Source organism: Mustelus asterias, chromosome 8, assembly GCF_964213995.1.
Source record: "Mustelus asterias chromosome 8, sMusAst1.hap1.1, whole genome shotgun sequence".
NCBI lineage: Eukaryota > Metazoa > Chordata > Chondrichthyes > Carcharhiniformes > Triakidae > Mustelus > Mustelus asterias.
The window spans coordinates 108,008,968-108,031,510 of NC_135808.1; the positions used below are offsets into that span (position 1 = coordinate 108,008,968).

General features: G+C 44.2%; 1 protein-coding gene across 1 annotated transcript in view; it reads right to left on the reverse strand.

The window, feature by feature from the left end:
- Positions 1-22,543, reverse strand: part of ptch2 (patched 2) — a 119,091-nt gene that overhangs the window by 60,580 nt on the left and 35,968 nt on the right. The window contains exons 3-7 of the mRNA XM_078219415.1: positions 14,405-14,594; positions 13,112-13,181; positions 9,227-9,318; positions 2,358-2,553; positions 1,547-1,668 (exon numbers count right to left, since the gene is read on the reverse strand). Of these exons, the coding sequence (XP_078075541.1) occupies positions 1,547-1,668; positions 2,358-2,553; positions 9,227-9,318; positions 13,112-13,181; positions 14,405-14,594 (670 nt within the window). The remainder of the gene's footprint in view (positions 1-1,546; positions 1,669-2,357; positions 2,554-9,226; positions 9,319-13,111; positions 13,182-14,404; positions 14,595-22,543) is intronic.

Genomic DNA, 22,543 nt, shown 5'->3' on the forward strand with positions numbered 1-22,543 from the left:
GACATTATTAGCACTCAAAAATAAAGTAGCAGAGGATGTGAGAAGTTAAAAATTCTTTGAAATGGTTTGAATCTTTTTACAGCAAATCATAGTGGTGAGTTTGCCTCTTTGAAAGAAAACTCCAACGATCAGTTCCTTTTCTTTAAAATCATTCCTAATGGTGAGGCTCCTTTTTTTTAAAACAGGGGTTCCAGTGACAAGACCCTCCCTTCTTTAAAAGGGACCTGATGGTGAGACTCGCTCTTTAAGAATGAAAGAGTGATGTAAGAGGCAGGATTATATGACCAGCCACTTACTGCAGCTGGCTATTCCAGAGATCAGGTCAAAGGGCAGCACTGATTGCCCTTGCAAGGAATTCCTTTGCAATGTGGTTATTGGAAGGCAAATCAGCCCGATTTAAACTTTAACCCTTTCAACACCACTTGAGACCGAAACAGAGCAAACCCACATTAATGAAAATAATAATTCTGTGTTTGCGTAATGGGACAACCAGCTGGTTACTGCTGCTGGGCTCGTTTTCAAGTGGTACGTTTTGCAGGATGTCATCAAAGTGGACGCAATGCCCCAGGGCCTGGGGCAGTACGGTGGCACAGTGGTTAGCACTGCTGCCTCACAGTGCCAAGGTGCTGGATTTGATTCCCAGCTTGGGTCATAGAGCCATAGAGGTTTACAGCATGGATAAGGCCCTTCGGCCCAACTTGTCCATGCCGCTCTTTTTTTTTTAAACCCCTAAACCACTGCCTGTGCGGAGTCTGCACATTCTCCCCGTGTCTGCGTGGGTTTCCTCCGGGTGATCCGGTTTCCTCCCACAGTCCGAAAGACGTGCTGGTTAAGTGCATTGGCCATACTAAATTCTCCCTCAGTGTACCCGAATAGAGTGCGGCGACTAGGGGATTTCCACAGTCGCCACATTGCAGCGTTAGTGTAAGCCTACTTGTGATACTAATAAATAAACTAAACTAATAACCCGGCCAATGTAACTGCACCATCCTGAAACACCTGCAAAATGGGAAGGTCACATTATCACCTCTGCTGTAAAAGACACATCCTTTCCTGGATGATAAGGGTGGAGACATCCTGGAATTATTATGTAACTGGCCTGCGACAGGAGCATGGTGTATCGTTCAGCACAGAGCCATGTTTTGGTAGATCAGAATACTGGTATTCCAAAAAATGCATCTACCTTGTCCACCTCTTAACATCTTGTTTCACAGGTTAGCTACAAAACAAAACACTTCCAAGCATTTCAGATACATTGTACATTACCCTGCAATTTAAAAGAATAGCATCTGTTTCCTCATCGTGATGCATGTTTTTCCCATTCCAGCCACTCTCGCTGCCTTTCTGATCAGTTCCCAGCAATTGCCCCCCAATCAGAAATGGCTTTCGACTGCAAGTGCAGGACCTGTAGGAAATTGCCACAACCTTCTTAAACACACTGAGAGGTAAAGTCAGAGGTGGGAAAGGATGGTGGCAAGCTCTACTTTATTGTGCAACTTGGGCCTAATTTCAACTGCTTTAATCTGCCTTCTCCCTCTTGTCTCACCTCAGCAGCACATTCTGGGGATCTTTCTTCACACCACCCAAAATCAGCTCCTCTTGCCAATGCATAAATTTCTTTGAGAATCCATGGCAGCCTCCAGTTAATTCTGTTGGAATATTAGGAGCCTGGAACAAAATAACACAAAAATACTTAATTTTCACTTGGTGACTTGTGGCCTTTTACTGTTCAACTCTAGTCGCAGACTCTAATTTCAAGCGGGGTTCAATGCGAAGAGAGGTACCAGAACTTCTCTGAAAAATGTTCAGTAAATAACTGGCAACTTTACTACTAACCTACAGACAGAGAATAACCTTGATTTGTGTGCTCCCTATCTTTGGAGAGTCACAACTGCCTATTCCAGTGCTTCTTCTGAGAACCTTCATCAAGCATTTAGTGGATGAACAATTCAGAATGGACAACTGCCAATTTTGTGAAGGTTTCTCTATGGACTCATACCTACAAGAAACTAGGTTGAGACTGTTTCAAGCATGAGCTTGTATCTTTGTCAGAAAGAGACCATCAGTCTTCCCTCGATTCAAAACCCAAGGGCCAAGATGTGAATTGACACCAATATTCAATATTCCAAAGAGTAAGAAAGTCATGCTGAATGTTGGAACCCTCTGCAGCTAAAAGTGGCCCTAATTGTCAGAAACTGTAGGGTAAATTCTGCTCCTCTGCATTTGCACTGCTTTGTGCACAGGGCTATGCCCAATTTTCTGTGTTACTGCCGGCATGCGCAGCTCAGCACTGGAAATGCTAAAGACCAAAATTTACCTTGAAGCCAAAAGTACAGAAAGAGAAAAGGGCTTCTTACCTCCAGTGATTTTTTGTTCCGGGCAGTTGTAGGGCACTCTTTGTCAACTGGTTGTAAACAAGGTCTATCCATGTAAGCATGTCCTACTTGGGCCTTGTCTAGCATCTCCCTGAATCCCTCCAAAGGTGTAAATTGCCCCAGTTCATCCAGGAGCTGCACAGGGTCAAGGTTCATCCATTGAATATCTGGTTTTCCACTGTTGAAAGAAAATTAATCCTTAAATTTTTCATCTTCGTTCAACAAATACATGCTCCCCACCCCCAATAGATGTCAGTGATGCACAGATCTGAAGTAATCTGTGACAGGTGGTCTGGAAATGGGCTAAGGAAGCAATTCCACAATGGTCGTATTAATTACCGCACAGGTTGAATTCTCTTTACGTCTTCACTCAAGTTAAATGGGACAGCTCATAGGCAATTTGTTTCATGTTCAACCAATAGGCTAAAAGTTCAAAATGCAGTCTTGACTGCCAAAGTCAACTTTGATGGTTCTTACAAAAGCCAGTAGATGGAGTGCTGCACTGAGTTTCATGGAGGACAACGCAAAGAGAAGAAAATAATTACTCTTCAGAAAACACAGCGTTATCAACATTGCAACAAATATTAATCAGTATAACATTTATGCTTTTCAGTTAAGAAGAGCCTCATTGAGCCAATCTCTCTGCTTACGAGTGACAATGGATGTAAAATGCCTGTGGAGGCAGGGGGTTTGTGGTCTCCAGTTCTGGCAGGAGACCAGCAGATCCTCAAGAAAATGTTGTAAACCTGGTTCTACTAGGCCTCTGTCTCATGTAAGAATCTCTCGATTGCCTTTATAGTTGGGCGGAAGAGGAAATGTGGGCATTGTTCAAGCTTCAGTGGGACATGGTATCTCAGTGGCACACTGTGTGAGTTGAGGCATGTCAGCATCCCCATGGTGTAATGAACACTGAAAAACATGATTTTAAAAAATATTTTTATAGCCCAGTGTCCTTTGGGTTGAGGGCTGTAGGTTGCTAGTGACCACCCACCTCACAGGTAGGCAAGTGGTGAAGTTTTTGACTAGCCCTTTGTCCACATCCTATGAAATAATCCATTTGGTTTTTGTGATTAGCTCTCAGCTGCATGCAAGCAGCATTGCTAGTTTCGGAATACGTGCCCAGGGGTTACAAATTCTCTGCCAAGTTTGTTCAAAGATTCTGCTAATGTTACTTTTTGAAGTTTTCCAGTATAACCAAGCAGATGTTATTTACACAGGGGGGATCCCAATATCAAGAATCTCTTTTAGCGCACATTTCACCATCAAAACCTTTTTAAAAGTGTTTTTCTGTCGAGCTGTTGATTTTTAAATGTGGAATAATGCTATTTAAACCGTGAATCAGTGAGAGCACGTGTGTGTGTGTGTGTGTGTGTGTTGCGCTTACGTGCGTGCATGTGTGTGTGTGTGCGCATGCACGCGTGTGTGCATGTGTGTGTCTTTTAAGTTTTATTAGTGTCACAAGTAGGCTTACATGAATACTGCAATTAAGTTGCTGGGAAAATCCCCTAGTCGCCACACTCCGGCACCTGTTCGGGTACACTGAGGGAGAATTTAGCATGACCAATGCACCTAACCAGTATGCCTAACGGACTGTGGGAGGAAACTGGAGCACCCGGAGGAAACCCACATGAGGAGAACGTGCAAACTCCACACAGACAGTGACCCAAGCCGGGAAAGCTTGGGTCCCTGGTGTGTGTGTGTGTGTGTATTGTGTGCGTGCTGAAGGAGTTACAATGCGAGACAGTTCAAGGGAGATGAATTAATGAATTATCGTTAACCTGGAGAACCTCTGTCTTGTTTCGCTTTTATCTGCTGTCATTTTAACTGTGGCATTAAATTTGTTACCTCCCCACTGAAATCTCAGCAGCCATTTCAATTCCGCTGGTGTTATTCCAATTAATGTTTGAATAAAAATACCTACTGCCCAAAATTCCCACAAAGCAGACATTGCAGAAAAAAATATCACTGACAATCATAACGTTTTTAAATTGATACTGATGAGAAGACTCCCTCTTTATGGGAGTGATGCTATCTGTTGAAGTTACTGTGCAGGAAGATTTCCTCTGTCCACTGCTTGCAGTCAAATCAAAACCACATGGATGAAGAATGCATTTAGAAGTTGGTTACAAACAGCAATCAGCAGCAATCTCCCTCCCCCTACCCCCCCCCCCCCCCACCCCCCCTCTCCCGTGTCACTGAGTTCTTCTGTTCGCTTCAGTTATTTCCCTTTGCTAGTGCTCGCCTTAGCCGTGATGACTGCTCGACAGGTAACCTCTGTCAATGGAAACTGTTTACCTTGAAAGGAACCAGCCCACAATCACTTTCTAAAGACACTGCTGTCATCGATACTTTTCAAAAGCTCAATGCTACTCTACCACACCTGCCCAGCCCTCACAGAATGTTGGCAAATACTCCCCCATACATACAAATATTCTTAAACATTAAAATGTTCATTTTCTCGCTTCTCGTTCTCCCCACCCTGCCCCCAAAATAATACAAAAACACATAAAGGTTATCTATGGGTAAGTACTTCCTATTGACAATACTTAGCACGGTGATACCTTCTCCTTTAAGCTTATATCATTGCCAGATGCAGAGTAAAAGACCATGTATTATCCTATTATGGAGGAACAAAGTGAGGGAAAGCCTGATCATGCCGCGGTGCCCACTCGTATTTCTTAACTTTGTGCAGTGAGACATGACAATTACTGGGGAACTCTCGAATGTCTTGATATTGCTGGTGTGCGGTTTGTCCTGGGTCATGTTAAATTCGAGGAGTGAGCAAGGGGAAGAGGCAATTTCCTCCTCTTCTGACTCGGGTTAGTTAATGACGCAAACCTTTCAGCTGAAGAACTGACTACACACTACACTGTTAATAAGGAGCAACCTGCGAGCGAGAGGAACAGGCCCTTCAAGGAGCTTTAACCGGCTGCTGTACACCTGTGAGCTATGCTGTCTGCAGGCTTTACATTCCTGGCAACGGACTCAGTGGAGTGTTAAGTTATAAAAACACTGGGAAATGAACCTTATTGAACATCAAGCAATTAAATGTGTCAAAAGAAAAAAAAATCTTAATATAAAACACAAACAGCACATCACCAGACCAAAATCTCATCATTCAATATTAGTAAATGCACTTGTGTGAAATTGCCCTATCCTGTGTTTTAAAATTTCTGTTCAAATAGTGAACAGAGGAATTTCAGACGGACCTGCTAATATTTCCCACAGCACAATATCTCCCTATAGAAGGTAAGAAGCGATGCATGGTGATTAGCTGAACAGCCCCAAAAAAATCATTTTATGAAGTATTTTGTTATTTGATGTGGCAAAACATTAAGAGCCCTTTTCCCACCGTTGGTGTTTCTTTAAAGATGGGATTAGCGTCGTCCTGTTTAAGATCTCAAACTCTGCCGCTGTTAGCTGACGTTTTAATAAACCAATTTTCCTTCAGTGGGCACTCTCCACCTGCATATACCCAGGCTACGTGTCAGGCCCGATTAAATTAATTTTTCATTAAAGGTCTTTCCTCTAAATAATCAGATTACGCCCCGCAAACAGAGCCTTGCGGTCTCCAACCCTGGCTGCCACTCTTGATTGTGTCTCTCCCCCTCCCCCATTGTGCTCGTTCCTCCTCCCACTCACCATGTAACAGCTCTCTTCTCAGCCACATTAAATCATTAATCTCTTCATCTGTAAAATATCCTTTTGTACGGTTTTCTCCCGCCACCACAAAGAGTGTCTTTTTTTTCTCTCTCTCTTTCTTTCTTCTCATTTCAGAGCATTTCAATACCCACTGCTGCTGCCAGCTCATCACCATTTGGGAAGCTCGACGGAAAACTGGAGTCGGGGAGACAGGATAGTAGAAGAGGTTCCTATATGGAGATCGCACCCTCCTCCCCTGGGCTGCCTCCCTCCATCTCAACAAGACCTAATAAAGTTCTTCAGAACTGTCAGGTCTCTCTCTTGGTTTCTTTACTGGAAGTGGAGTGGGAGGGGGTGGGGAGAATTAAGTCAACCGACTGTCCTTTTTATTTCAGGCCTTTCTGTCACATTTAAATAAGCTAAAACGCTTGGCGACTCAAGTACGTTATATAAAATGTTAATTTGATGAGCTTTGAATGCCAGACACCGCAATGTGATTTGTGCTTGTATTTTAAGCACAAAGTGTGCAAAATAAAAGGGTGGCGTCCAAAAGCTTTCAAACTATCATCTAAGAATCTAGGCAAGCACAGTGGTTAGCACTTCTGCCTCACAGCGCCAGGGACCCAGGTTCGATTCCCGGGTTGGGTCACTGTCTGTGTGGAGTTTGCACGTTCTACCCGTGTCCGCGTGGGTTTCCACTGGATGCTCTGGTTTCCTCCCACAGTCCAAAGATGTGTGGTTTAGGTGGATTGGCCATGCTAAATTGTCCCTTAGTGTCAGGGGTACCAGCTACGGTAAATGCATGGGGTAACGGGGATAGGGCCTAGGTGGATTGTGGTCTGTGCAGACTTGATGGGCCGAATGGCCTCTTTCTGCACCATAGGATTCTATGATTCACTGATAACTAAAATCAGGTAACAATCTCAAACATGCTTCTTTTCATCTGCTTTCATTTAGCATCTTAAATATATACTGTATAGAATCATAGAATCACTACAGTGCAGAAGGAGGCCCTCCGGTCAATCAAGCCTGCACTGACAACAATCCCACCCAGGCCCCATCCCTTAACCCCATGTATTTGCCCCGCTAATCCCCCTGACATTAAGTCTTGCCCCACCTGAATTGGAGCGGGCGAGAGGCAGACAATGGTAAGGTCCATTGAATTCGGGCAGGATTTTACAGTTTCGGAACAAACGAGGCCATAAAACCGCAACCCAAGGTCAAGGGATCTTTGCATGATCCACACCCTCACACCCCCGCTTCCCGTGGCAGGCGGGACGGAAAAAGCTTCCCCTCTAAGGGTCAAAATAGCATGGCCAATCAACCTAACCCAAAACAAATGAAGGTAGGATGATATTCAGAGAGTGAGGGTGTTTTCCTGTAATTCCCTGTTGCCAGTAGCTGTCAGTGGATATAAGCAAAATTCTTCTGGAATCTGAAAGAAAAACAGAAAATGCTGGAAAATCTCAGCAGGTCTGACAGCACCTGTGGAGAGAGAACAGAGCCAACATTTTGAGTCATCCAGACTTGAAACGTTGGCTCTATTCTCTCCCCATAGATGCTGTCAGATCTGCTGAGATTTTCCAGCTATCGGTAGATGCTGACTGGTGGCGGGCTTCAGTGACTTAATAATGCCTGCTGATGTCTGCACCAGAGAGCTGACAATCTCCCCCACACCATCACCGCACGTTTAGCAGCAAGTAAACTAGACAACTGAACAAGTCCAAACTGCATGGAATTGTGCGGGGTTTATGGGCGTTTTGGGGATTGAATTCTGAAATACCGTTCCTTTATCCGTGAGAACTGTAAGCCAGCGGTCTTGCAAAGAATCTATGACACATGGCAATGAAATGCTACTGATTACAAGCAATGGGATGTTACAACGTTGGCCATATGTCCACAAAGGGAAATTGTAAAGAAGTGCTTTTTTCCAGACGGTCCCTTAACACAAAATAAGATTTTTGCTGTCATTTTTTATGAGATCACCTGAGCTTTAAAACACCATACAAGCTGAAACCAGAATTCCGCCAATCTGCAGCAGAATGATTAAAATGTTCTTTGGATATTGGTACTCCCTTATTTTTATCATTTTTCCTTTTTCTATTTGTCAGTTGGTTTCTCATAGTTAAAGCCTGTCCATGATCTTTATTCACCACTGTCTATCTCCCCCACTACACAAGTGAAGGGATCTTTTTTTAAAAATCTGTCGGAAAAAGACTCGAGTGTATAGGGACATCTCAAATAGAAGACAAGGGGGGGATAAAAAGTCCAACTCTGGCAGAATGACACTCCAATAATTCATGAGCGAGGCATTGCATGAAGCTAGCTCTTTCTGATTCCCACATACCAGCGACCCCTTCTACTGCAACCAAAGAGAGGCTCCTTTATCTCCTATTTCTTGCTTGAGTGAGTCTTCTCAAGCCCTTTTGTTTTTCTACTTTTGAGAATAGATTGCCATTCTTTGTTCTCCTTCTTTCTCTCTCTCTCTCTCTCTCTCTTTCTCTCTCGCGTTCTCAAACTGGCTGAACTGAAGCGGAAGCTGACGGCACACACAGACTAACCTTCGGCAATGAGGAGAAGGGGGTAGGGTGGGGTTGGGGAGGTGGAGGGGGGGTGGTTGTGAATCGGGGGAAACCTCTGTGGTTGGGAAGGAGAGAGGAAGCAAACGAAAAAGATGCTAAATATTGCAAGTGTCACACGTCCGTAGTGGTATGTTTAAAAAAGATGCATTTGAGAGAGAGTAAGAGTCAGTGCCGGTTTAACACCAAAGAGAGTAAACACACACACACAAAAAAGCTGTGAAAAATCTTTCAAGAATGGAATGCTGTCAAGTGAGCTGATTTTAATCGAAAGAGGGCCTTTTTCTTCTCAGGGGCATTTTTTAAATAGGGCCCGTGGCATGAATAATGTGTACATTTTATTTGTTGGGCAACTTGCAGCAATAAGGCTCAGATTAGCATGAGAATGACTTCAGTTACCGTCTGTTGACAAAGAATTCCCATGGGTCTCTCTGCTCTGCCTGACAAGTAACCACATCGCAGAGGAAGAATGCAAGCCATTGTTCAGTCTCTCGTCACTTTAATTCAGACCAAAAACTTGGGAGAAATGTCCAGTGTGTCACTTTTAGAGTACCAATCCCTAAAACTGCAACCCCGCCCCCCCTCCCCCCCCGAAAAAAAAACATTGTACTTAAATGCAGTCGTACTTACGGTAGGTAAGCAGAACCTCCTTGAAGCCTGGCACCATCCCAGAAACAGTCCAGGGGAGTTAGAATTACACAGGGAAAAAGCTTCTCAATCATCTAGTGGACGGAGGGAAAGAAGCAAGTGAGCAAATTTTCGACATTTTCACCATAAATAAAGCATCAGGTACAGAAAAAATAGGAGAAAACAATTCATTTAGACTTATTTTGATTGCTGGTTTCCATTAATTTGGGTCTACTGTTGAGATAAAGTATGTTTAGTGATTAGAGAAGGGGTAGGTCATTATACTGTCCATAGTGTTGGTGGTATGTACATTGGCACTTTTGGTTTAAGGTCGTGTAATGTCTTCACTGACTCTAAGTCTCACTAAATTGCAAAGACTGGTAAAAAATGAAGTGCCATAGCGCTATAAACAATCTCAGTCATTGACGACTGTGGTTTCGTTGAAGGTTTATCCTAGCCGACACAAGTTTGTCCAGGATGGTTGATACAAAGAGGTACATTTCCAATCCAAGGTAATCCTTCAGCGTCTCACTCAAAATAATCATTGTTCATGTGTGGTCCCGAACTGTGAAATGTCAATAGGCTATTTAATCAGAAGATCCATCACCTGATCCTAACCTCACCCAAGGACATGCAATCCAGCAGGGGATCAATGTATAATGATCATCACTGGCTGATTTCCCCGCCTTCCCCCAGGTGTACCAAAGCTAATTGTAGTATCAATTATTGCTCAGATCAACTGATTCACTATCAGCCAGCGACTGAACATGTGACTGTCTTGGTTAGCTCAAAGCTCAATTGACACATAGGATGGGATTTTCGTCCGTGCTTGCCCCAAAACCGGAAAATCCCACCAGAGGTCAACGGACCTTTCCATGGTCCACCCTCTGCCCACTACGATTCCCGTGGCGGGCGAGACAGGAAAATTCCCCACATAGAATAGAATCATAGAATCCCTACAGTGCAGAAGGAGGCCATTTGGCCTATTGAGCCTGCACTGACAACAATCCCACCCAGGCCCTATCCCCATAACTCCACAAAGCTACCCTGCTCATACCCCTAACACTTTAGGGGTACTTTACCCTTACCCTTAACAATTTAGCATAGTCAATTAACCTAACCTGCACATCTTTGGAGTGTGGGAAGAAACTGGAGCACACATAGGAAACCCATGGGGGTACGAGGAGCATGTGCAAACTCCACACAGTTACCCAAGGCTGAAATTGAACCCGGGTCCCTGGAGCTGTGAGGCAGCAGTGCTAACCACTGTGCCACCCTATCATATCAAGTGGCACATTTACCCATAGACATTTGAGAGCTCGGTTTTTAATTATTTGTGACAGAAGGAGCAAAATTCCTAAACTGATCACTGTATGGCCAGAAATGCAGAGCTCCTCCAAGCCCCAGAAGGACGCTCTGAGTCCCTGCTTCCCTGGACTGCCTGATTTTCCATTGCTGCTGTATTAGTGGAAGTGTGGGGGAGCCGTTTCCTGACATTCCCTTAATCTGATGAAACATCCCATGGGCCACAAAGGAGATCCTTTCAAATTCCCAGAAGGCTCTCAAGCATTGTCTTTAATACAGCACACTGTTGAGTTGATGCATCTAGTTATATCCAACAATTTCTGCTTTTCAACTTCTAGATCTTACTCTGGTCTAAATGAGCTGCCCTTTTTAAGTAGGGGACAAAACCTGGATCTTCACACACTGCAACTGATGAGGAAGCAGTGGCATAGTGGTTTTGTCACTGGACTAGTAATCCAGAGACCCATGGTAATGGTCTGGGGGACCCGGGTTCGAATCCCGCCACGGCAGATGGTGAAATTTGATTTCAGCAAAAATATGGAATTGAAAGCCTTAACGATGACCATGAAACCATTGTTGATTGTTGTAAAAACCCATCTGGTTCACTAATGTCCTTGAGGGAAGGAAATCTGCGGCCCTTACCTGGTCTGGCCTACATGTGACTCCAGATCCACAGCAAAGTGGTTGACTCTTAAATGCCCTTGCAGATGGACAATAAATGTTGGCCCAGCCAGTGATGGCCACATCTCATGACCAAATAAAAAAAAACCTGTTCTCACACAGACCACAACCCAATGGTGAAGAAGAATTTTCAAAAGATTTCTTCCGCATGTGGTATGGGACTAGACGTGGAAGAGAAGGAATACTAAAAAATAAAGGACACTTCTATTTAGCGGCATTTATATTTCGTGAATTTGGCCGTAGACCGTATGGCTGAATGTCAGATCTGGGCATAACTGGCCACAATGATCTCCAGTGGCTCTGCATATGAAAAGACATGGTGATGTACTAATCTTGTTATTCTAACAAGAGAGTTTCTGATCCTCATAAACTACAATACCCATTGTGGTCAGTGTTGGATTGATGTTTAATATTGTGTGGGCGTGTGAGTGTGTGCCTGTGTTTGCGTGTGGGTATGTGTGTGTGTGTCTGAGGGACCGGGGGTGGGAAGTGGTTGGGGGTGGTGGGGGGGGGGGGGGGGGGGGGGGACCGGGGGTGGGAAGTGGTTGGGGGTGGTGGGGGGGGGGGGGGGGTGGATAATTAATGATGGTGTGCGCCTCTTTTGCTGGAACATATACAGGCTATGTTGGCAGAGACCACGTTGAACTCCAAAACCATTAGCTAGCCATAAATCAGGGCAGCTTGTCATCAGCCTTCTGCTTCTACGCCTTGATCATACTCGCTGGCTTTGAAACCCTGACAGCAACATGCAAGTTCCATTGTACACAAGGCATAGTGTCATATTATGTCAGCATCTCCACATGGGAGCATTAAAAAAAAATGTCTGCGTTCCCCCCCCCCCCCCGCCCATCCCCTTCACCATATTAAATTAACCCTTTTGCCCTACAACATCATAAATAATATACATGCAAATTTGCATTTCAAGACAAAGATATTGCTTGCCATAAACTATGGGAGAAAGGGCGCAGGACCTTTAACAAAGTGCTCTGGGTGTGTAGTAGAGATTTATGGGCTTTGCTAATATTGTTTCGAGATTAAATGGCGTTCCCAATTGGTTCAGCATGGGGTAACAGGACTGAATGTGATAAGGTGTTGTTGTGAGGTTGAGGGGAATGGAAGGCGGCCATTTCCTGCTCGCCCTTGGCGACCGCCCAACGTCTGTGGCACTCATGCCCCTTCCCACCCTGTGATCTTGCTCCCCCTCCCCCACCCCTAGACCACGTGCTCACAAGCACATAACCTAGAAATCTCTTGCAACTCTAAAAGCAGCAATCTTAAAACGATGCCCAAATAACATTCTGCCCATCTTTGATCTTGATTGAGACCATCACTCCCTTGCAACAGACAAAGGCGATTTTGCGTTTTTACTGGCAGGTTCTAATTCATTTGTCAGATTTGATGTGGAGATGCCAGCGTTGGATTGGAGTGGGCACAGTAAGAAGTCTCACAACACCAGGTTAAAATCCAACAGGTTTATTTGGTAGCACGAGCTTTCGGAGCGCTGCCCCATCATCAGGTGAGCCCTGATAAAGGGGCAACATTCCGAAAGCCCGTGCTACCAAATAAACCTGTTGGACTTTAACCTGGTGTTGTCAGATTTGGCCTGCGGTTTTTGGCAGGAGGTGGGGGGGCCTGTCATTTGGGGGCCCTGTTCCACCACATGCTTTGTTTCATGGCAAGTCCATCCACTGGGCTCAAGGCACACTTTTGGGATAGAGCCGAGGAAAGCCCACTGGATATCAGGACTGTACTGATGAAATTCAGTGGCTGAAGAATGGTTCTCGCTCACTTGCTCTGATAATCACCAGAAAAGTTCTCCGAGCGTGGTGATTGAAAACAAGAAATCCCAGAGAGCAAAGGGACACCCTCAAAATAGTAAATTATAATTTCCATCAGACTCACTCGTTCAATCATTCCATTCTCAATGATAGGCACTCCAGATTTGTAACAGATTTTGTTTAAATCCCAGGACCTGAAAGAAAGGTTAAAGGGCAATGACCTGGTTAAACAGTACACTGATGGAGTCAGCAATGCTAATTACTGAGTGCAAGCACATATTTACATTTATTTACAATTGTGGATGAATGAACATTGAGCTGCTAGGAATTCAAGTTAAATATTCCATAGATGACATTGTTTAAGGATCACCGCTCTCCCTGACCACCCCCCCTCAAAAAAAATAGAGATAAGCAGGGCAAGTTTACACTTGTGCCAATGGATACTGAGTGAAGGCAAAAAAGAATGAGGGTAAGAATCTCATCCTTATCCTATCAAATCAACTGACTGAAGATTAAAAGCCTAAGACTAGGCCGCCTGCCATCCTCTTGTCCCGAGGGTGTTGTGTGGAATTTTCAAATTCAGGGGCCATGTGAATGGGAAATATCAGATTCACAGCCTCACCAAAACCATACGTAGAAAAGGGGAGGTAGGGCACTCATTTTAAGTCTCCCTCCCTGTGGGTGTGAAAACCGGACGAGCGATTAAAATTGACCACTTCTACTTGCTGTTCCAAACCTGCTGGGTTTGGTGATGGATTAGGCGCCCATTGGATTCAGGCTCTGATTTCAGGCCCAAGTCCTAATTGGGGGTCCTATGATGATGTCCTGTTGAAACTGGCCAGCAAATGGTGGGAAGGATCAAGAGGCTATCCAATTAAGCGAAAATATTTTCTTTGTGGGCCCAAGAGGAGCGAAGCCCTTGTAATGACTTCAATGAGGCCTATGAGGTGTAACCGTGACTTTGTCCATTTCGGACTCCTGATTCTGACTTTGCCCCTGAAGCACTCTAGGAGTGGAATCGAGTTTATAAATGAAGGGAATCTGGTGAAGGGACACTGGCCCCTGAGGAATTATTTCAGTCCTCACTTCTCATATATCTAGAAAGATGACGGGAGGCTCTTGACCACCTGATCGCCACCACTTGCTGCAAGTCACCGTGCACCCTCTTCCTTCCCAGAACAGGCGGGAAGTGCATTGGCGACATGTGAAATGAGTTAAATAATCTCATATGTAAAACCTAGGTTACCTAGTGCATTCCGCAATAAATATGGGAAATGTTGGAAATACTTCGAGACAGAGAGTTAACTTTTCAGGTCAAAGGCCTTTCATTAGAAGTGTGTTCCTCACTTGCCCTGCCTTCTCCAATTACTCGGAACCCACCCTTCATGTCAATAAGTGATGGGAGCAGCTTCCTTACTTTCCATAAAGCGAGACCTGTACTTTGCTAGCTGCCAGCGCGGCAGTCAGGTGCTGAAGCAAAGCCTCCTGGGTTAGGATGTTTTCCCCTTCTTTCTTTGAGGTTTGAATTAACATCTGTGTAGTGAAGATCGTCTCCTCGCCCAGTTTGTCTCGTGTGTACATCAACTCGCGACTCACTCTGCTTCCCACTGCACAAAAAAAGACAATTAGGACAAAATTACTAATAATATTTTTAATGTGTAATTACTGTAACCATAAATCTCAGAAACTTCTTCGACAAGATATTCATTCACTCCAGCATCAGTCATGTCAACAATTACCAGCTTCAGCTTAAGAAGTATTTGCTAGGGTCATGGTAGTGCACATGATTAAGAATTGTTCTTTCACCTTTGGGAACCAGGATCAAATTCAGTTTAGAGTGACGGAATAAAAGCCTCCTTTGTAAGAATCTTCAATAAAATGTGTCCAAGGCAATCTCGATCCAGTTCCTAGTGGGCAAGGGTCCATGAAAGAGATTGATACTAAAGAATCTTACACGGAGGCCATCAAGGTGGCTGGCATGGGAAAAAGAAATTCTGCATCTTTTAATGGGGCTGCTCTCCTCATCTTGGGGTTAAGACACGTTTTGTGTGGAATGCAATTTAAAGCATTAAACCCTGCATTTAATTTGAGACCCGGAACATTTGATGGTGACATTGGGAGAAAAATGTTCTGCACACCAGTACCAACATTCCCCACCTTTTAAAGCACAAAATTCACTCTTTCCTCCTCATCTTCAAATCATGTTTGCTCTATATTGCATAGCTACCATTTCGACTGAGCTCGCAGAACTGTTGCTTGTTCTCACCCATGGTCAACAGCCCAGTCCCAAGCGGCAAAAACATGGACATCCAAAGACTCTGGAGCACCGCCACTTGATCCAGAGCAGAAGATGGCATCTTACAAAAGAGCTGCTAACTTTTGGGGTGGCACAGTGGCTAGCACTGCTGCCTCACAGTGCCAGGGAGCCAAGTTCGATTCCCGGCTTCGGCCACTGTCTGTACCTTCTCCCTGTGTCTGCGTGGGTTTCCTCCGAGTGCTCCGGTTTTCTTCCACAATCCAAAAGACATGCTGATTAGGTGCATTGGCCATGCTAAATTCTCCCTCAGTGTACCCAAACAAGTGCTGGAGTTTGGCAACTAGGGCATTTTCACAGTAGCTTCATTGCAGTGTTAACGTAAGTCTACTTGTGACACTAATAAATAAAACTTTAACCCATTCATAGAAAATATTCTAGTCGCTTTTTAAGATATTTGTACCCTCAGAATGGTTAAAACAGAAAATTAAACTGCTATGCAGTAGGTAGTGATAGTAAAGAAGCTCTCTCACGTAGACTGCCAAATTGACCTGAACAGTGGTTGGATTTTTTACAATTTACTTTGAACTATTGTATATTATCCATCAACCCTCCAGAGGGTATTCGAAAAAGATGCTTAATAATTCATGCTGTAAAGCAGTTCCAGGACAATTGGTCTTCCCTCCCACCAAGTCAACGAGACTGAAGTAAAATGAGACAGAAAAAAGATTGTAAATTGAGAAAAGATATTCCAAACACATAAAAGATAAAATATTTTCCCTGTAATAACCATGAATTAGAAACGTAAGTCAGCAATTTTCCGCAGTGTTTGATCCTGCATCAGGAACTGCAAATTCTCTTCCAGCCCTGAGGTAATGGTGTTGACTGTTCACACTTGCACTGGATCCTTGAACTCAAGATGGTAAAAGGAGTATCAGAGAAAACAAAGGGCTGCCTCTTTACAAGAGGAACAATCCAAATCCTGATTACAGTAATGGGCTGTCTTTTCACTCATAAAACTCGACACTGAGATAATACAGCCTCTTTTGGCCTGGTGTGTGTAAAATATTTCCTGGCTAGCATGGTGCATGTCTCCTCACTTTCATCCCCCGATAACTACCCCCAGCTCCCACTTCCCCCGCAGTATGGCTCCATTTCCGACATGCTTTCGTCTGCTATCCAGTCCAAATTGAAGGGCTGGCAGACGTCCAGTGTGAGGTAAACCAGCATCGTAGGGCAAGACCACAGACAGGGAGTATTATAAAGCGTTATTATTAATATCCTGACAGAGGCTGAACTCCCTCACCGCCCCCACTCCTCCTTGCTGTGGCTAGCCAAACACCTCTTGTCTACTTAGAGGTTTTGATTGGCAGATTAGTGGGGGCTGGGGCTGGTAGGGCCCACTCAATTAATATCTATACCACAGCCTCCATAAAACCTTTCATTTGTACACTCAATTATTCTGCAGAAATAGAAATGTCACAGCCATTTTATTTAACTATGCGTTTGAAGGTATTATAATAATTAGGGAAACATCCATACAGAGCAAGAGTACTCATCCAATGCTTGTAGGGAGAATTAATGCAATAGTTTTGTAGTTTTGTCTCCAATGTACAATCCCTTCCAGTGGGTCTTCCCACAGGGGGTGGAGGCTCAGTGATATTATGCTAATATGGGGCGGCACGGTAGCACAGTGGTTAGCACTGCTGCTTCACAGCTCCAGGGACCTGGGTTTGATTCCCGGCTTGGGTCACTGTCTGTGTGGAGTTTGCACATTCTCCTCGTGTCTGCGTGGGTTTCCTCCGGGTGCTCCGGTTTCCTCCCACAGTCCAAAAGATGTGCGGGTTAGGTTGATTAGCCATGCTAAAATTGCCCCTTAGTGTCCTGAGATGCGTAGGTTAGAGGGATTAGTGGGTAAAATATGTAGGGAAATGGGGGTAGGGCCTGGGTGGGATTGTGGTCGGTGCAGACTCGATGGGCCAAATGGCCTCTTTCTGTACTGTAGGGTTTCTATGATTCTATGAATATTTCCTTCCATTAAAGGGGCCTCGTCAGCTCTTAAAATATAGTGGCCGGAATTCTACCACCTCGTCCACCACGGAATTGGCGCAGGCGAGGGTCCGACAATGGAAATCATTGTTGACTTCCGATGGGAATTTCCAGTCTCACCAGAGAGAGGCTGTAAAATCCCGCCCATTGTGTAACATTCAAATAGAGGCGATGTTCACGGAGAGAACACCTTTACATCAAACGCTGACCGCGATCCTCCTGCTGATAAAGACCTATCGTTACCCCCACAGCGGATGAATCAATATTCCTCCATGTTGAACAGCAATTGGAAGGAACACCAAGGGTGGCAAAGGCACAGAATGTACCTTGGGTGGAGGAATTCAGTGTCAGTGTCCATCGCTAAATGTGGCTCAGTAGCACCACTGTCAACCGAGCTGGCTGAGTCCTAAAGGACATGGCTTGCTAGACTAGTTGTGCAGCAGGAGGTGGGGGAACCAACAAGAAGGAAAAGCCCACTTAACCTCATGCTCACTAGTCTACCTGTCCCAGCTGCATCTGTCCATGACAGTATTGGTGGGAGTGACCACTACACAGTCCTTGTGGAGACAAAGCCCCGTTTTCACATTGAAGATACCTTCCATCATGTTCTGTGGCACCACCATCATGCGAAACGGGAGGACTTTTTGCCACCTGCCTTGCTGCGTGCAAGGAGGCATAGTGGCATAGTGGCACATACACCCCTTGCCTTCCCTCCACTCCCTCCAACCAGTCATCCCTCCCCCATTTAACTGCCCCCCAAGCTTTCAGCCCAACCCCAGAAGTACCATCCAGTTCTAAACGTTTTTGTAAGTTGTTGATAATAAATCAGCCTGATTATGATGTATTAAAATAATGACCAGGTAAATTCTGCAACCAGTTTATGTTTCTGCTAATGTTCAAAATGTGCTGCATTGTATATATTTGCTCTGACTATCAAAACAACTAAAATGATCATAACTTAGACAAAAGTGTCACTCTACACTATGCACTAATTCAAGGGGAGGTGATGGCATAGTAGTATTATTGCTGGACTGTTAATCCAGAAACTCAGCCAATGTCTGGAGACCTGGGTTCCAATTCTGGCCTGGAAGATGGAGGAATTTGAAGTCAATAAAAAAAATCTGGAATTAAGAATCTACTATGACCATGAAAACATTGTCAAATGTTGGAAAAACTCATCTGGTTCATTAGTGTCCTTTAGGGAAGGAAATCTGCCATCCTTACGTGGTCTGGCCTACATGTGACTCCAGAGCACAGCAACGTGGTTGACTGGGCTCCCTTGATTTGATTTGATTTATTATTGTCACGTGTTAGCATACAGTGAAAAGTATTGTTTCTTGCGCACTATACAGACAAAGCACACTGTACATAGCGAAGGAAAGGAGAGAGTGCAGAATATGTGTTACAGTCATAGCAAGGGTGTAGAGAAAGATCAACTTAATGCGAGGTAGGTCCATTCAAAAGTGTAGGGCAACTAGGGATGGGCAATAAAGGCTGGCCAGCCAGCAACGCCTGTGTCCGAGGAATGAATAAAATAAAATTGGGTCCGCTGTAATTGCGACTGGACTTGCACTGAAGACCTGAGGCACTGAATGTTTTATTCAGATTTATTTTGAAAAGGCCAGCCCAGTTTTGAATCTTTTCCAGGATACTAATGTGCACTTCCAATTTCCTCACAGGGGAGCCATTGACCCTGTCATAGAGTGACACTGAGGAGGAATCGAGGGAAAATTGGAGGGAAAGTCAAATTCCGACATAGTGGTTGTGCAATATACAATGGCCAATACAGATCTGCGAACCCACCCTTTCAGCTGTGTGTGGAGGACATGCATTGGAAAGAAGGTAAAGATCAAATTAAACAAATACACATCAATATAACTTCAGTGCCTCAGTTGGTACAGAAATTAATGAAGGCCACAATAGTAAGTTAGACCCTCAATTAAGCGCGTACTATTTTTCTGGGGCCTCAAGTGCGCTTTTAAAAATTACCGACATGTAAATTTAACTTTAAATTTAACTATATTAGAAATGCTGGAAATAATGGTTACATTGTGTATCGTTTTTGATCAAAAATAGCTCACAATGGGAAACAGAGAGAGAGAGAAGCCTCTTTCATTTGAAATTTGGCAATATGATCTAAAATTAATTGCATATACACTTACAAATGAAAAAGGAAGGAATCCTTAAATTCCAAAAGTTGATTAACCAGACCAAACATGGCAAGGCAAGATGGAAAATAACCATCCGAAAAGGCACCACCTCAAAGGAGACACATCATTTGATGAGGTCCTGAGACAATTTCAAATTACTATTACCACTTTAACAGGGATAAAACAAAGTTTTTGGACTAATTAAACAGACATCAACTGGCAGATTAAACGCACGAAGAGGGAAGGTTACCAACAGAGTCCATTAACTGCATTTCTTTACCAGGGCTTCTTTTAAGGTGGTTAGCCCCCCATTATAACCCCGACTGTGTTGCAAGAACAGTGCAGATCGGTAAGGAAGGGTTAAAATGGAGTCTGGGCAGAACCCCTTGCATTCTCGCACCCTCTACCACCATACTGCCTGAATATTCAGGAGTGTGGAGGTGTCCTACCGTGACTAATTTTTTTCTGCATTAATGGCGCTACAGAAATGCAAGCTGTTATTGTTAACAAAAGATGAACCCACCCTCAGCTTCCATTTGACAAAAGGAATTTCTATTATGACCTCATTAGGCTGTACCTTCCAAACTCACAATCTCTACTACCTAGAAGGACAAGGGTCGCAAACACGGGGGAACATCACCACCTGCAATTTCCCCTCCAAGCCACTCACCATCCTGACTTGGAAATATATCGCCGTTCCTTCAGGGTCAAAATCCTGAAACTCCCTCCCTAACAGCATTGAGAATGTACTTAGATCACAGTTCAAGATGGCAGCTCACCACCACCTTCTCAAGATCAAATAGGAACGGGCAACAAATACCGGCCTAGCCAGCGATGTATACATCCCAAGGATGAATATATTTAAAAATTCAATTTGGAAAGAGGAGTTTGCGCTATTATCAGAGTGTGATACACCAATCGAAGCTTGGTAGAGCTCGGAGGTGACTTGTTCCCATCCTAAGCAACACCTTCTTTGAGCTTTACAGCGCATGACCTCCAGCTGATACCATGTCAAATCCTTCTACCTCAGAAAATGTACCCTTCACCTTGAAGGATTATGTGGCCAAGACTGGGAAGTTCCTGCATGAGGTCTGTGGCGATGTCTTTTGGGCCCGGTACACATTGCACTGCCACCCCACTTCTTAGAATTCCATGCTTAAAGAAGTTACATACAACTTTGCCAAAGTTGTGTAAAATAAAACTTTTGTCTTTAATTACTTCCTTTTTGTTTAAGTTAGCCAAAAGGCTGGTTGGAACAGTTGACAAAACCACGCTTCGAAAGGATTACGCGCCAGGAAACCTGAACCAAATTTTTTTTTAGTAACTTTGAGAACTGCAGTCTGTGTAGGCAAACAAAATGGAGACTGTCCCTTTAATTACTGGGTAGCAGAACACAATTACTGTTATTTGCTATCGCCTGTTCATCCAGTTGGGCCACCCAGAATACCCAAACATAAAAACTTGCTGACAGCTCATCATATCATACCGAATGCTAGACAGTATCCAGCTTAAAAATCCACAGAGTGACAAGAAGCTTAGAATGGCTTTGTTCCTGCAGTCACATGCTATTTTCTAATACTTGGTTTATGACACCATGAAGACAAGCCTTGTTCCTGCTCTTTATCTACAGGCAATACTGCACAACTAATGGATGATATTGGAATAGTGTAGATTAGAGGGGCTTTAGATTGGTTCCACTGGTCGGCGCAACATCGAGGGCCGAAGGGCCTGTACTGCGCTGTAATGTTCTATGTTCTAAACAGAAGGCCTCACCTTCTGAGAGGATGAACATGCTAGAGATTTAGGACTGGATTTTCAGATCCTGTCAGGGGCAGGAACGGAGACTGGGGACGGAACGGGGGACCATTGCAAGTTTCTAACCTCCATTCCTGCCCTTGTCATCCCTAACTGGCTGCCAAACCCACTTCCATGCTAAGTAAGGGGGATGCCCCTTGTGAAACCTGGGCTGATGACCATCTCCCCACCAACAGCAGGTTAGCCCTTGACCTCAGACCTCCACCAATGCTGCTCCATTCCACAGACTAGATGGTGCATAAGAATAATCCCAGGAGAGACCATTCATCTTCTTCTGTGGAGAAAGTCCCTGGACTTCACTCTGTGTCTTTCCCTGCCATCTTTAGTTAAAACTGGGAGATGGTGGGTGAAAACCCGTAACCTATCAATTTACAGTGCGGTCTGTCAAGGTTCCGGTGTGGCACCCTTCAAAAACTATTTTCTTTCACCCATTCTATGTCAAATTTAACTCTCTGGCACAAAACATACCAACATTTACCCACTACTCGAGGCTTTGCTTAATAAATGTGATAGAAAAGACTCCCAAAATCCAAAACTAGCCTGGAAAAGAACGGAAGTAATGGCAAACAGCAAAGCAAGAAAGGGCAAAACAAAATGTCAAAAAAACTGATAAATCTTCCAAAACATCTGAAAATGGAAAATGCACGCCGGACTGTTAGTCATCGACAAAAGACAGTGATTTTCTTGTGCTTTCAATAGATTCTAAAGAGGGTGACTGTCATATTATGTAGTGGGAGTTTTAACACTGTAGAGAGATCAGAATCCAGAGGTACATCAAGTAACAGAAAGGATCAGGGAGATCGGAATATTATTGCTGCTTGAAGGTTCTAATTGCTATAAATTATGTAGAGAATAATGGATGCCTGGGGGTGATTACAAGGCTGAAGACTAATTGAGATGTTTGGATGGTTTATATATAGAATAATGGGTGTCTGGGAATGATTAAAAGGTTACAATCTACTTAAGGGAATGAGATGGTTTATGCATATAATAATGGATACCTGAGGATGATTCAAAGTAGTCATATAATTGAGGAGTTCAGCTAAGCTTGAGTGAGTTTATATTTGTTATCCAAGGCCCAACGTTTACAGTCCCAGAATTACTCTGGGCAATGCACGTGGGTGGTTTTAATTTTGTTCGTGTCCTTGAGCTGGATTTTATGGTGTGTTTGAAGTTGTAAAATGCAGTGGGTGGTCTTCCCGCCACCCCCAACCCATCCCCAAATTTATGATAGGCAGAGAGCATAGGCAAGACCCCCCATTCACCACACCCCCCCCCCCCCCCCCGC